The 12,559-nt window shown below is 40.2% G+C and overlaps 2 protein-coding genes across 2 annotated transcripts; one reads left to right on the top strand and one right to left on the bottom strand.

Annotated features, from left to right (window-relative positions):
• Positions 1–662: 662 nt before the first annotated feature.
• Positions 663–5,780, bottom strand: LOC135487491 (smad nuclear-interacting protein 1-like). Its single transcript, XM_064771190.1, has 3 exons — positions 5,614–5,780; positions 4,909–5,034; positions 663–3,791 (listed from the first exon to the last, which is right to left on the bottom strand). Exons 1-3 carry the CDS (start codon positions 5,719–5,721, stop codon positions 3,129–3,131), a joined length of 897 nt encoding a protein of 298 aa, XP_064627260.1. The 5' UTR covers positions 5,722–5,780; the 3' UTR covers positions 663–3,128.
• Positions 5,781–6,009: 229 nt separating this feature from the next.
• Positions 6,010–12,509, top strand: LOC135487492 (biogenesis of lysosome-related organelles complex 1 subunit 3-like). The gene is made up of 6 exons (XM_064771191.1): positions 6,010–6,187; positions 6,636–6,741; positions 8,633–8,753; positions 9,516–9,535; positions 10,482–10,603; positions 11,679–12,509. Exons 1-6 carry the CDS (start codon positions 6,101–6,103, stop codon positions 11,817–11,819), a joined length of 597 nt encoding a protein of 198 aa, XP_064627261.1. The 5' UTR covers positions 6,010–6,100; the 3' UTR covers positions 11,820–12,509.
• Positions 12,510–12,559: the final 50 nt, after the last annotated feature.

The raw sequence follows: 12,559 nt of genomic DNA, 5'->3' as shown, positions 1-12,559 counted from the left end.
GTGGAACCTCTGTTTTAGTGGACACCTCTCTATTAAGGACACTAGTTTTGGTCCCAAATTGGTTGTTTCCATTCAATTTGACCTCTCTAATCAGGACACCTCTCTATTAAGGACAGCACTTGTCAGTACCGAGGGTGTCCTTAATAGAGAGGTTCTACTGTATTACATCAATTGATATTTCGAATGATAAGATACCTCCTGGTATGCACGTCATAAAAAGGAACACAGCTACATACACCAGTGTTTTCCACATCCTTTCACTTGAGTTGAGAGTGGGGTAACCTAAAGTTTTTTTCTGTTTTCGCCTCGTTTATGTGCACACTGGGAAAATTGTTCTGGCAAATTCTTGTTAGAAGGTCATATTTTGAAGATTTCAACTAGGACTTCAGAAGCATTTCAGAAGTATTCTAAAGGCATTTGGGGGTCATAATATAGCATTTCAAGGTGGATAAAACGAATAAAGTGGTCATTTTCCCAAACGGCCATTTTTAGGGGGGGGCGACCATTTTTAAGGGGGGGGGGGCAGAAATTGGACCCGTGGGGGGGGGGGGGGGGGCAGGGGGAGAGGCAAGGGTGTGGAGAAAACTGATACAAATTTGCTCTCATTCCCTTTTTATCTAATCAAGGCCTTACTTGTCTTTGTACTGAGTAAACACTGAAGATGATCAGCAGCTAGACTTAAATTTAATCAGGAGTGTCTCTCACTTCCCATCGCATGAGCTATTTTGATGAGACTTGGCAGAGATGAAACACGTGAAAATCGAGAGAAAAAAACTTAAATCGCAAAGGCTAGGTATATCATGTACATGCATCTCCAATTAGTCTTTAGAAATCTTGTTTCCTGCTTTATATATACTGCTATGCTATATAATCTTTCAACACAGAAACAACCAAGAAATGTACATGCAGTGTTCCACCTCAACGTATTCATACCTGGTCCATGATCGGTAACCCTATTTTAAAGTGCAGCACAATTTTGTAGCAGACTGAGACTATGATTGTGAAAATTAGTAATCTGTGCTCTTAAAGGGGGACTATAGGCAGGAGCAGAGGGGCTTATTTGGCCATATTCAGCTGACTAATATACACAGTAAGGGCCCTGGGTCATGTCAGATTCCTCACATTCCTCGTACAAGCATGAATCATTTCGACGTACTGTGAGATGTGAGAGACCCCTATTGGCGAATTTGTGTAACTTTATCTTGCCTGCCTAGCTGCTGCCTGTTTTGTCCCTTTAAAGGGAAGTGCTATTTACCCGTCGTTTGGTTTGGTTCGGATATTTCCGATGATTGCCGAAGCCATTGACCAATGAGAGGGTTTGTTATCATTTACATCAAGCACATTGCCTAGAAATCAATTGAATTAAGCATTTGAAGCAGGAACATGCAGGTTGCCCCTCCCCTTCACCCACCCCTAAAAACCTGTACCAAATTTTCACATGATGCCTATAATTAAGATTCAGTTGAGATCCCGGATCATAAGACAGTCGAAGTTACTTGCCTGCCAATGCAGTAATGCTATAATAAAGATAATAAATTTTAATTAAAAACTGTGAGTACTTTGTGTATGGTCATTAATATGGTCATGCACATCAAATGCTACATTGTATGGAAATCCATCCCTGTTCAGACTGATTATACATGTACAGAAGGAATACATGTAGAAAGATTGGGGACAAACTTTTAAAGCCTATGAAAATAGGGTTCTCTACCATCCTTTTTTGTCCAAGCAAAGCACCAGGACAAATTATTTTTCCATTTTACAACCCGAACAAAAAAGTTAGCACCCGAACAGATTCTTTGAGTTGGTGTTATAGTTTCTCTGTTTTAACACCCAGATACCCAAACTAAAATTATTGAATGGTGTCATAAACAGCACAGCACCTGACTGACCGAAGAAATTTAGTGCAGAGAACACGGATTCTGAGAAGGATTTTCGCATGGCGGGATAACCTTTCTTTAATCATAAATTGCACGTCGTTAGTGATTTTGTTACGATGACAGAACCATGTGGTTGAGATTGACAACCGTGATAATAGTCTTCATGAAGCCTAGTAGGCTTACAATTTTCATCCATCTTTTTCACATCGTCTTGAGGCACACACTGCTTTCCTTCATTTTGATGTGATTTCAATGTGTCTGCACCAAACGTCCGTCTTCCGCTGCAAAGTTTTTGTTTTTTTGGAAAAATCATGTTGGAGATGAACCTGATTTATGATAACTTCCAAAATAAAGGTAAAAAATTACAATTTTTTAGGGGGGTTTTGCCACTCAATTTTGGGCACATCTCATTTTGGCGCAGACAACGCTAAACAGTGTGCATTCGATGGTGTCATTGAGAGGCCTGGCCAAAGGTTTACAGAAAAACAAAAACCACAAAATGTACAGTCTAGCTCATATTGATATCACCACCTACATGTACTTCAAACGATATCTCCCACACTAATGCACGAAATGCAATGCGGTTTTCAGCATATTGTTAGAAATTTAGTTTTTTGATCATCCATTATGGCAGAAATGTAATGAAACAGGTTTTTCATTATATAATCGTTCATTTAAAAAACCCTTCCAAAAATAGTTTAATTTCTAATTTTTTTTGAAAAAAATCTCCCTAAAATGACAGCGCACACCATTCTAAGATATTTAGTTTTATTTTCTGAAAATCGAACAAGCGGTGGTGGAGATATAACAAAATAAATGCAATTTTATGGGACGCACTGTGTAGACAACACAATGGTTTGCCATTCCAACAATAGAACACACCAATTCACGCCTACTGTTTTGATCTAAGTGCGCTCTCTTAAAATTGCCATATCTAGAGTTCTGATTGGTCGATTTTAATGAACTAAATACCAAGATTCTTGGAACTTTGTATTTTATCATTGAAAAGAAAAGACTTTAAAAAAAATTTCGAAATAAAAAAGTTTTTGAGTGAGGGTTTTTTAAATGGCCGATTACATAATGAAAAACTTATGCAATCACATTCCTGCTATAATGTATGATAAGAAAACAAAATTTCTGACAATATGCTAAAAACCGCATTGAATTTGGTTCATTAGTTGGCGAAATATTGTATGAAGTAGGTGTTGATATTTAATATGAGCTAGACTGTACCAAAGAAGCCCAAACTCAGTCATAGTCATCAATCTCTGCAAAGTCACTTTTCTCATGCAAGAGGACGTACTCGCGTGTGCTATAACCAAACTTCAGGACGTCCTTCTCAATGAGTTGCACATATCTCTGCGCTTCAATGCGCTGATTGTTCACATATGTGCCATTGGTGGAACCGAGATCTATAACATAAGGCCGGACCTGGCGGCCCATCGTTCCGTCGTCACGTTCATAATCTACCAAACGATACTGGAGTACCGCGTGTTGTTTTGAGCACGACGGATGGTCAACTGGAATGTCAGCTATTAGGCGCTCCCTACCCAAAAGATATGCACTATGCCTATGCACTGGCAACATCGGGAGAGCCTGGTCCCCTTTGAATGGATACAAACGCCACCGTTTCCGCGGTTTCCTAGCTTCAGGTGGCTGATTGTATTTGATTACTACACCACGATATGTGTTAGTATCCTCGGTCAATTTTCCCGAAAGAGCAAAGTCTGGTTCTTCCTTAGGCTGCGGAGGCTCAGCACTCCCGGCCGCGGCATCCTGTCTCCCGTATCTTTCATTATGGCTGTCAGCAGTAAATGGATTTTGAGGTCGATTCCTACGATTTTCTCGTCTTCGATCATCGTAGCGTTGCCGCTCTTCAGCATCAGTAGGCTCTCGTTTCACTCGTACGTTCTGAAAAAAATAGGATTCGACCACATTTAACATCTGATCATGTTTGTCAGCTCAATAATTATACACTCAAACCTAATCAAGTCATCCATAAAAGAAGACCATCAATATTTGGGTACATGGTAACAGAAAACATATTTAGATTGTTTTCTCAGATATATCAAAAATATTCAAAAATAACATTCTGATTTCTTGCAACAGTAGGAAAGAATCACCAGCTCGCCATAAGGAGTCGGACTGATCAGACTCTGATCAGACTATAATGGACAGGAGTCCCGAACAATACAAGAATGATAGAAGATTTGATCTTTCTATTGTTTGGGTAGAGAAAAAGGAGGAGGAGGGCGGAGGGAAATCGAAGTTCCATTCATCTTTCTCAAAATCTAATGGAATATTTCATGTCTACATGTATCTTGAGGTCTAATCACATGTACCATGTTTGAGGGCACATTACTTTTTGAAGTTACCCTATGCCCGTATGCCTAAAGGTGGCTTTGAAGGCATCTTCCCGGAACTTGGCTTCTACCCAAAGGGAGAGTTTCAGAAAAATTGTGCAATTTTAAAGGCCTACGTCGTTCGTTAAACAAAATGACAGTACTTTGTTATTGAATTTGAAGATTTTCAATTGGGTGAATTATACGTACTAGATAAAAATGTCAGTATTGCGGTTGTGAAGACATTACAAATATTACAAATACCAAGTTTCAGCAAATTCGTATGCATACAATGTAATAACTGCACTACGGTATTGTGTTTAACTGCAAAAATTTCTATTTTCCAGGACCACTGGTCATGAAGAGTTTCCGCCAGGATTAAATTTGAGGGGGAGCAAACAAAAAAAAATTTTTCTAAAATTTTTTTTTTCTTAAAAAAGGTAAATGATAATGAGACGTTTTTTGGCCCTATAACCGCTACAGTTGGCTCCCAAATGCTCTTATTTTACATATCAAATCATAAAAATTACTCATTTGACAGTCAAACAAACTTTTGTGCTCAAAATTAAGGGGGGATATCCCCCTTGAAATATTTTAGGGGGGATGAATCCCCCCCTCTGACGGAAACCCTGTCATGCCAGTAATTATGAACAGTGTACCCCATAAAAAAATCAACTCTGTCTCACCTCAAACTTGTGATCCCTTTTATCTCTTCTGTCATGTCTGTGACCTTTGTTGTGACGACTCTTGTGACGATGACCATCATCGCTTTCTGGGCTGCTCTCATTATGGCGGTGACGTCGACTCTGACTCTGAGAACATGAAAACGGTTGTAAACAGCAATGAGGAAATACAAATAGCGTAGTCTGAGGGACGTTGCCAATTTCAAGGGTGGAAGTGAGTCGGCATGGCGAGGATGGGCCTGCAGTGCACACACTTGATTGCCGATGGCGCTCAGTCTTTGCTCGTCCACTTAAAGTATATTTCACCTTCTTTATCAATTCTCTTCTACAAAGGTGAAGTGTTGTACACTTGGGATGTTACACTGTTTATCGTAACAAGTATTATACAGACAAGATAAGCCGGTGATGTGCGTGTGGTCGTGGAAAAACTTACCGGTACCAAATTCTACCACTCGCAAGAGAGCATCAATCAAAAATAGGTTTTCTGCAGGCATATATCATGTCTTCGTAAACTTAGGATACGCTGCTTGTGAAAAGGTCGAAATTTTTTTCGCAGCACGAGTCATTACACACAACATGCATCATCAACATCATGCATGCAGTGTACAGTAACTGTGTGTATGTTATTGTTACATGGTTTTATGTTATGCATTGGATTTGTACGTGCTGCTACACAACAAAAATATGGTCACTTTCAACCAGTATTACCCGTTCTTCACTGGACGATCTGGATCGATGCCGATGTTTTTTTGATCTGTGATGGTATTCGGGACTAGAAGAGTATTTTCTATCTCGTCGTGCCTTCTTGGGAGCCATTTAACTGAGTTTTTTATCGAAAAACGTATCAGAAAATCGAGGCCGGAAATACAATGAAATAGCCTAGCAAATGAGCTAACAGAGAAATTGCAACGACAATTTCATAACAACAATTCTTGATAATTCAAAAACTATCATTTTCGTAAATATAGGCCTACGTTATCTTATTCCTTTTTGGATGAATCAAAGTCTATCATGATAGGCCTAGTCGTAAATGCTAATACAACGACATTGGTTTTTTAACATTTTAATTTTGTCTGATGGCGCCCCATAAAAATGAAACGCCAGAATGTAAGTTGACGGAAGTAGACAACAACACGACAGTAGTTGCACCTATTATCATATTTTGAAAAACAACAGATTTTTTGTGGCATTGACGATGGAGAAGGACCAAGCCCTTATTGCAGGGGAGGCATCAGAGTCGGATGTTGACGAAGAGGTTGCTAATATTGCTCAGAATATGACTGTGAGTGACTGCCCTATATTCTTAGTTTCTGAATCTATGGGAAGCCAAATGGGTCAAATATTATACAACCGCAACCCTAACCAGTAGTTTTCAATATACATCGCCTGTCGATATTTCAACAAATCCTGGCTTGTCATGCCTGTTTAAATCCATACCCTTCGTGCAGATTGTACCGGTATCCGGTAGCGGTAGGAAAAAAGCGCCCAACCAGAGCGCTGCAAATGTGCAATCAAACGTTGTAGGCCTAGCCTTGAGCATGCCTTTTCATCTGGTTGTTATGCCCGACTACTGACACTGAAAGAGTAGAAAGCGCATGGCATTGTGTCTGCACTGCGATCGAGGATTAGGCTACTCTTATACCAATTATCCTATTCCTGTCAAGTGTTATTGACAACAGGTGAGCACATGGCCCCTAGCCATTTCGTTTTAATCAATCAGTATCTCTTAGTTCCAGGCCGATGGTCCAACGTGTCCAATGGCAGTAAGTGTAAGGGGTGAGGCGTCAGAATCAGATGGAGATGATATGGCAACTGATGACCTACCACCCTTGAAAGGTATGCAAAAGTGGCCATTAACTTCTTGAATCCCAAAACTTGAAAATACCAGGATCCTAGGGTGGTCACGTGGTTGCGAAATTGGGTCTGACTTTCACGATGTATAGCGCCCGCATACAACCGCCAAAGTCTGGTACCAAGGCGCCATGTACCTAGGTATGCTCTAACTGACCCTACTGTACATCAAACACGCTGAAACATACAATAAACTAGCGTCCCAGGTCAAGGGAATAAAAATATCACTTGGACTGACCTGTCGGTCGTTGGGGAAAAACGTTATTTTAAAATGACCGACTGGTCGGTCACCGGGATTCAAGAGGTTAACATCTTGCATGTCTTCATCTGATCTTCATACTGGATACGAGATACTCACTTGGAGCCTCCCTTATTAGCGGACACCTCTCTATCAAGGACACCTTCTTGGCTAAGGACGCTAGTTTTGATCCCAATTGGTTGTTTTCATTCAATTTGATATCTCTAATCAGGACACCTCTCTACTATGAACAGCACTTCTCAGTCCAGAGGGTGTCCTTAATAGAAAGGTTCTCTTGTACATGCATGTGTGATTACAAAGTGTAACTCATGATCACTGACCCATTGACAATGGGCTGGTGATTTGTGCACCACCGAGGTTGGCATCTCACGATTTCGTATTCTGCATCTCGCGGTTTATAACAAGCCCCTGTATTATGTTGTTTTAAGTACATGCATCTAGACTAGCGTACCTGCTAGCAGCTTCAGTGTCTCCTGATGAAATCAAGGGTCAATGTTGCTTCACCAGCCCTGCTCACAAAACCCAGAGACATTTCCCTCCTTTGTTGTGCCATTGGCTGAAGTACAGGTGAACATCAGCTTTAAATGGGTACGCCGTTCGTAATAATTGATGGTCCAGTTAGATAGAAATCCTCTAATACGCAATGCCGTAGTGCAGTTATTATGAATACAAATTTGTTTAAACTTCGTATTCATAGTATTTGTAGAGCCTACACAACGACAATGTTGAAATTCATAGTTAGTTCATATTTCCGCAATTGGAAATTTTTTGATTCAATTAGTGAATTACAAATTCAAAATGTTTAAACAACGGCGTAGGCCTTTAAATCAACAGCCTCGGTTCCAGTACTTATGTAATGAATGGGAATGGGCACTCAGGAATTCTAGCTCCAAGGTTATTTACTGCTCTCTGCCAGTAAGATAAAAACAAATGGAGACAAGACCACCATTGATTTTTTAAGCCTTTTAGCTGTAGCAGGTAAATTGTCAATGTCTGACCTCGTTGCATCAAATACTACATGGGGTTGTGAATCTGAAATTTTGATATGATATTCCGGGCAGTCGGGCAAGTAAATGGTGAAAAGTAAACTGGTAGTTGACCACAGAAATTTTTTGATAATTGACAAATTGGGCAGACGTTGATATTTCAACTCTTTTCAGCCAACTGGCAGAAAAATCTCAAAACACACCCCTATTGCCAAATTAGCAAAATTCGAAATTAATTTTTTCATCAAATAATTTCTATATATCTGTAGACTTGCCACACCAAATATCTTTTCAATACCTCTCCAAATATGCACTTGACAGTTAAAAACATACTCGCGTCTAATTGATAGGTCTGGAACCTCCAACCTATGAATATTCAATGGTGGTCTTGTCTCCAATGGAAATGCGAGTTTGAATATATTTGCTGCAACACTGATAAAAGTCCTAGAATGAGAAAAAGTGACACACTGATTGGGGCACATTTCGTTTTTGCACCTTTCTTCAGCCAATGGGGGAAAATGTCTCCCAGGTTTGTGTCCAATGCTAGAGAAGTGAACAGTAACACCTGAGTTCCTCCGGATGTAACTGCTTGGCTCCGAGGTTCCTCATATTTCCTTTGTTCACACTCCAGTTGATGCAGCTGGTGTTGGAGATGAGAATGCAACTGAGCCGACGCCAGATGATGAAACAGGGGAAGGATCACCAATGAGGCAGACAAGTTGCAGCATTAGGGACCAGGTCAAGTATGATACGTAAGTTCTGTACCATTGAGCCCTCTCCCCCCCAAAAAATAAGTGTGAATCATTTTGCCATTTGAACTAAGATTTTAAGAAAAGTGATATGAACTAGTCAATACTACAAGCGGCAGCAGAATTAAAAGGAGAAGACCTTCAAACTGATGCAACAGCCCTTGAGCAAGCTTCCCAGTTGCACTAAATACACACCCTTTAAAGGGACACTATAGGCAGCGGTTAAGTAGGCAAGATAAAGTTAAGACAAAGTCGCCAATAGGGGTCTCCCCATCTTTAATGATGTCAAACCTATTCACGCTTGTACGAGGAATATATTTAATGGTGAATTCAACATGACCCAGTGCCGTTACTGTGCATATTAGTCAGCCAATTTAACCCCATCCTACTACCTATAGTCCCCCATGGGGGCTCAAAATTACACTTAAACGTATTTGTGGCCCGGGCTTTTTTAACCTCTTGAAGTGGTTTCTGGAGAATGGTCAAATCTGCTCCTTAACAACGAAAAAGTGACCTCAGACATCAAGTCAGTCTCATGATGACGCTAAAAAATACAAATGTTTGGTGCAAAAGACAATGACCAGTGTTTGGCATGAACATGACGAAATCAATGTGAATATGCCTAAATTAAGGAAAGCAAACACTCTCCCTAGTGATGTGATTGAAAGGTTTTTCGTTGATGTAAATAGCTAGTGAGAGATTGTCATGTGCCTTTTGCATGTTGTGGAACTGTATCTTTAGCTATTATCATTGTTTGTTTTCCAGCTTGCTTCACAGAAAACTTAGTAAGTAGACTTCAGTCACGTCACATCAGGGTAACTTTGAGCAATGGGGTAACTTTGACCCCCCCCCCCTCCCCCAAATGAATTTTTATGCCGAGAAAAATCTGTTGCCGGGTGTTCAAAGTTACCTCATTGTTCAAAAACACCCAAGTTGATGGAAGAGCTTTTATGTGATGCATTTTCACTCTGCACCTAAAAATGTTGTCACGGAAGTCGGAAGACAGCTTTTTTGGAGTCGGCCCACAACTAGACTCCCTAGGTAGTATTGCGTCATCCTAATTTGGTCTCTTTATGGACTGCCACAAATTGTGGGAATTAGCCAAAGGGACGATTAGCCAATGGGCATTGCTGTAATGAAACTGTAAGGGCATTTTCTGTTACCGAATCAGAATGCTCGACATGTCCCGCTTTGGCATACATCATGGCGTAGCTGATATTTATACACTTCATTCCCATGCATTTCTCCCATGGTTTAGATGGTCTACGTATGCATTGTATGCGTTGTATTGTTAGTCGACCTACATGTGAATAAACAACAAACAAAATGATTGAATGCAAAAATCTTTGTACTATAAAATCTCATGTTACACAAGCTGACACTTTAAACTTTATTTGTGCTAATTAGCGAAAATTAATCACAAAGTGTTAATCCAGCTACAGCGCCCCTGCCAGCCAGTTGATAAACTATCAGCACCGCATTCACCCGCCCATTCGTTGTGGTCATCGGTACAAAGCCCCCAGAAAGCCCACAACATTTTGCAGTGGTTAGGGTGAGGAACGAGGCCGGTCCACTGCATCCGGAGTGTACCCACAGCTTACTATATATCACTTGTTCAGGAAAACACTGACTCTTTATGAATTCACCCTTAATATCTTTGTTCATTTCGTTTAATGCATGTTTGTGGTCAACTGATTGACTTTGGTGTTGATCAGTTCCTTTTTTTACCAGAGGAGAGAAATATAAGCCTTCGTAGGAACCTGGTGATCATGAAAAGTCAAGCATACCTTAGAGCTGGGAAAGAGCTGAAAAATACCACGCAGCAGCTTATCAAATCACAAAGTGCTATACAGGTTAGTGATTAATTCTAAAACACCCGAGTGAGATTATTTCGATGACTAAACAGCTTCATCAGATCTCTGATAATACATTTGATTGAAAGTTAATTTCAATGATAGATCCAAAAAAGGTTCCTACCTTTAGACGAAGTTTTCAACAACCTCACCAGTTGAACTACTCAGTAGTACCCTACCCTACAGCTTCCATCAACAGAGACAATAGGACATACCACCTCTCATACGTCTATGACAGCCTCGTGAAACCCAGGATCCACACGGGGACCCTATCAAGCACAGCAGTAGTTACATCAACCTGAGTGCCCCAATCAAGCATAACAGTAGTTATACCAACTTGAGTGCCTCAATCATCAATCAAGCACAGCAGTAGTTTATACACCAACTTGAGTGCCTCAATCAATCATAGCAGTAGTTATACCAACTTGAGTGCCTCAATCAAGAACAACAGTAGTTACACCAACTTGAGTGCCCCAATCAAGCACAGCAGTAGTTTATACATAAACTTAAGTGCCCCCAATCAAGCATAACAGTAGTTACATCAATTTGAGTGCCCCAATCCAGCATAGCAGTACATGTAGTTTACATCAACTTGAGTGCCTCAATCAAGCATAGCAGTAGTTATACCAACTTGAGTGCCTCAATCAAGCATAACAGTGGTTATACCAACTTGAGTGCCCCAATCCAGCACAGCAGTAGTTTATACATCAATTTGAGTGCCCCCAATTGAGCATAACAGTAGTTACATCAATTTGAGTAACCCAATCAAGCATAGCAGTACATGTAGTTTACATCAACTTGAGTGCCTCAATCAAGCATAGCAGTAGTTATACCAACTTGAGTGCCTCAATCAAGCATAACAGTGGTTATACCAACTTGAGTGCCTCAATCCAGCACAGCAGTAGTTTATACATCAACTTGAGTGCCCCCAATTGAGCATAACAGTAGTTACATCAATTTGAGTGCCCCAATCAAGCTCAGCAGTACATGTAGTTACATCAACATGAATGACTACTTCTAAGATGTCTAAATTTATGGCGAACCGCAATTTACATGTTGCTTGTCTCTGTTGCAGGATGTCTCCAACAATATGAGGTTACTGACGAATGACCTGTTCCATCTCGAGGACAAGATCGACATTATCACATCTTGCCAGATTCTGCCGGATTTACATCCACGCTCGGACCGCCAACAACCTCAGGCTGCAGCTACGTGATGATCAATAACAAATGCGAACATACAAGTTTGACTTTATATTCAAATAGACTGAAACATTGAAACCGTTGATTAGTTGATGAAATCAACTGACTAAATTATTTTCTGTCGGAATAATTGCATCAAAAGCCTTGATTTACATGTACAGTAGAACCTCTCTATTAAGGACATCCTCGGGACTGACGAGTGCTGTCCTTAATAGAGATGTGTCCGCTAAGGGAGGTTCTACTGTATCGTTCATACTCGTTCTTGGGCCAGCGGTCTCGATTTGACAATCAAGATAATGCGATGTATTTGAAATTATTACCAAAATGTTTCATCCATAATCTATCTGCAACCAATTTGCCTTTAGAAAATAAGGAAATTAATAAGTGTCACCATCTGTACTATTATGGATCAAACTCATGTATTTCGAGTGCGTTTGGCATGTTTAGAAAGGCAGCCGCATAGTAGGCCTACTGATGAATCAAATTTATTGAAGGGCATGACTTGCATAGCACATCAGGCACATGTGATGGGGACATAAAGGGAAGGAAAAGGCCAGAAGTTGTGCCAAGGCATGCAGTTGTGCAATATCAAGGAAATTCAGAATTCAGTTCCTTGGCTACCATCTTGTTGTTGGGATGATAATTTTCATTACAAAGGTATATTTATGAATTAACAAGAGAAAAAATAATTGATGATATGTATACGTACTTGTCTTCAGTGTTTGTTTTATCAAAAGAATTCTACAGCACTGCT

The sequence above is a fragment of the Lineus longissimus genome, chromosome 5 (genome assembly GCF_910592395.1).
Source record: "Lineus longissimus chromosome 5, tnLinLong1.2, whole genome shotgun sequence".
Classification (NCBI taxonomy): Eukaryota; Metazoa; Nemertea; class Pilidiophora; order Heteronemertea; family Lineidae; genus Lineus; species Lineus longissimus.
Note: the sequence above shows the minus strand (reverse complement) of the source record. Positions and strands in the feature narration are given on the sequence as shown.

What these genes read in the sequence shown, in the direction of transcription:
- LOC135487492 (XM_064771191.1), top strand. Translation starts at nt 6,101, where the DNA reads ATGGAGAAGGACCAAGCCCTTATTGCAGGGGAGGCATCAGAGTCGGAT. An exon ending in ATATTGCTCAGAATATGACT is followed by an intron (nt 6,188 to 6,635) that starts GTGAGTGACTGC and finishes AGTATCTCTTAG; the next exon opens with TTCCAGGCCGATGGTCCAAC. An exon ending in AATCACAAAGTGCTATACAG is followed by an intron (nt 10,604 to 11,678) that starts GTTAGTGATTAA and finishes TCTCTGTTGCAG; the next exon opens with GATGTCTCCAACAATATGAG.
- LOC135487491 (XM_064771190.1), bottom strand. Translation starts at nt 5,721, where the DNA reads ATGGCTCCCAAGAAGGCACGACGAGATAGAAAATACTCTTCTAGTCCC. An exon ending in GATCGTCCAGTGAAGAACGG is followed by an intron (nt 5,035 to 5,613) that starts GTAATACTGGTT and finishes TCATGTTCTCAG; the next exon opens with AGTCAGAGTCGACGTCACCG. An exon ending in AAAGGGATCACAAGTTTGAG is followed by an intron (nt 3,792 to 4,908) that starts GTGAGACAGAGT and finishes TATTTTTTTCAG; the next exon opens with AACGTACGAGTGAAACGAGA.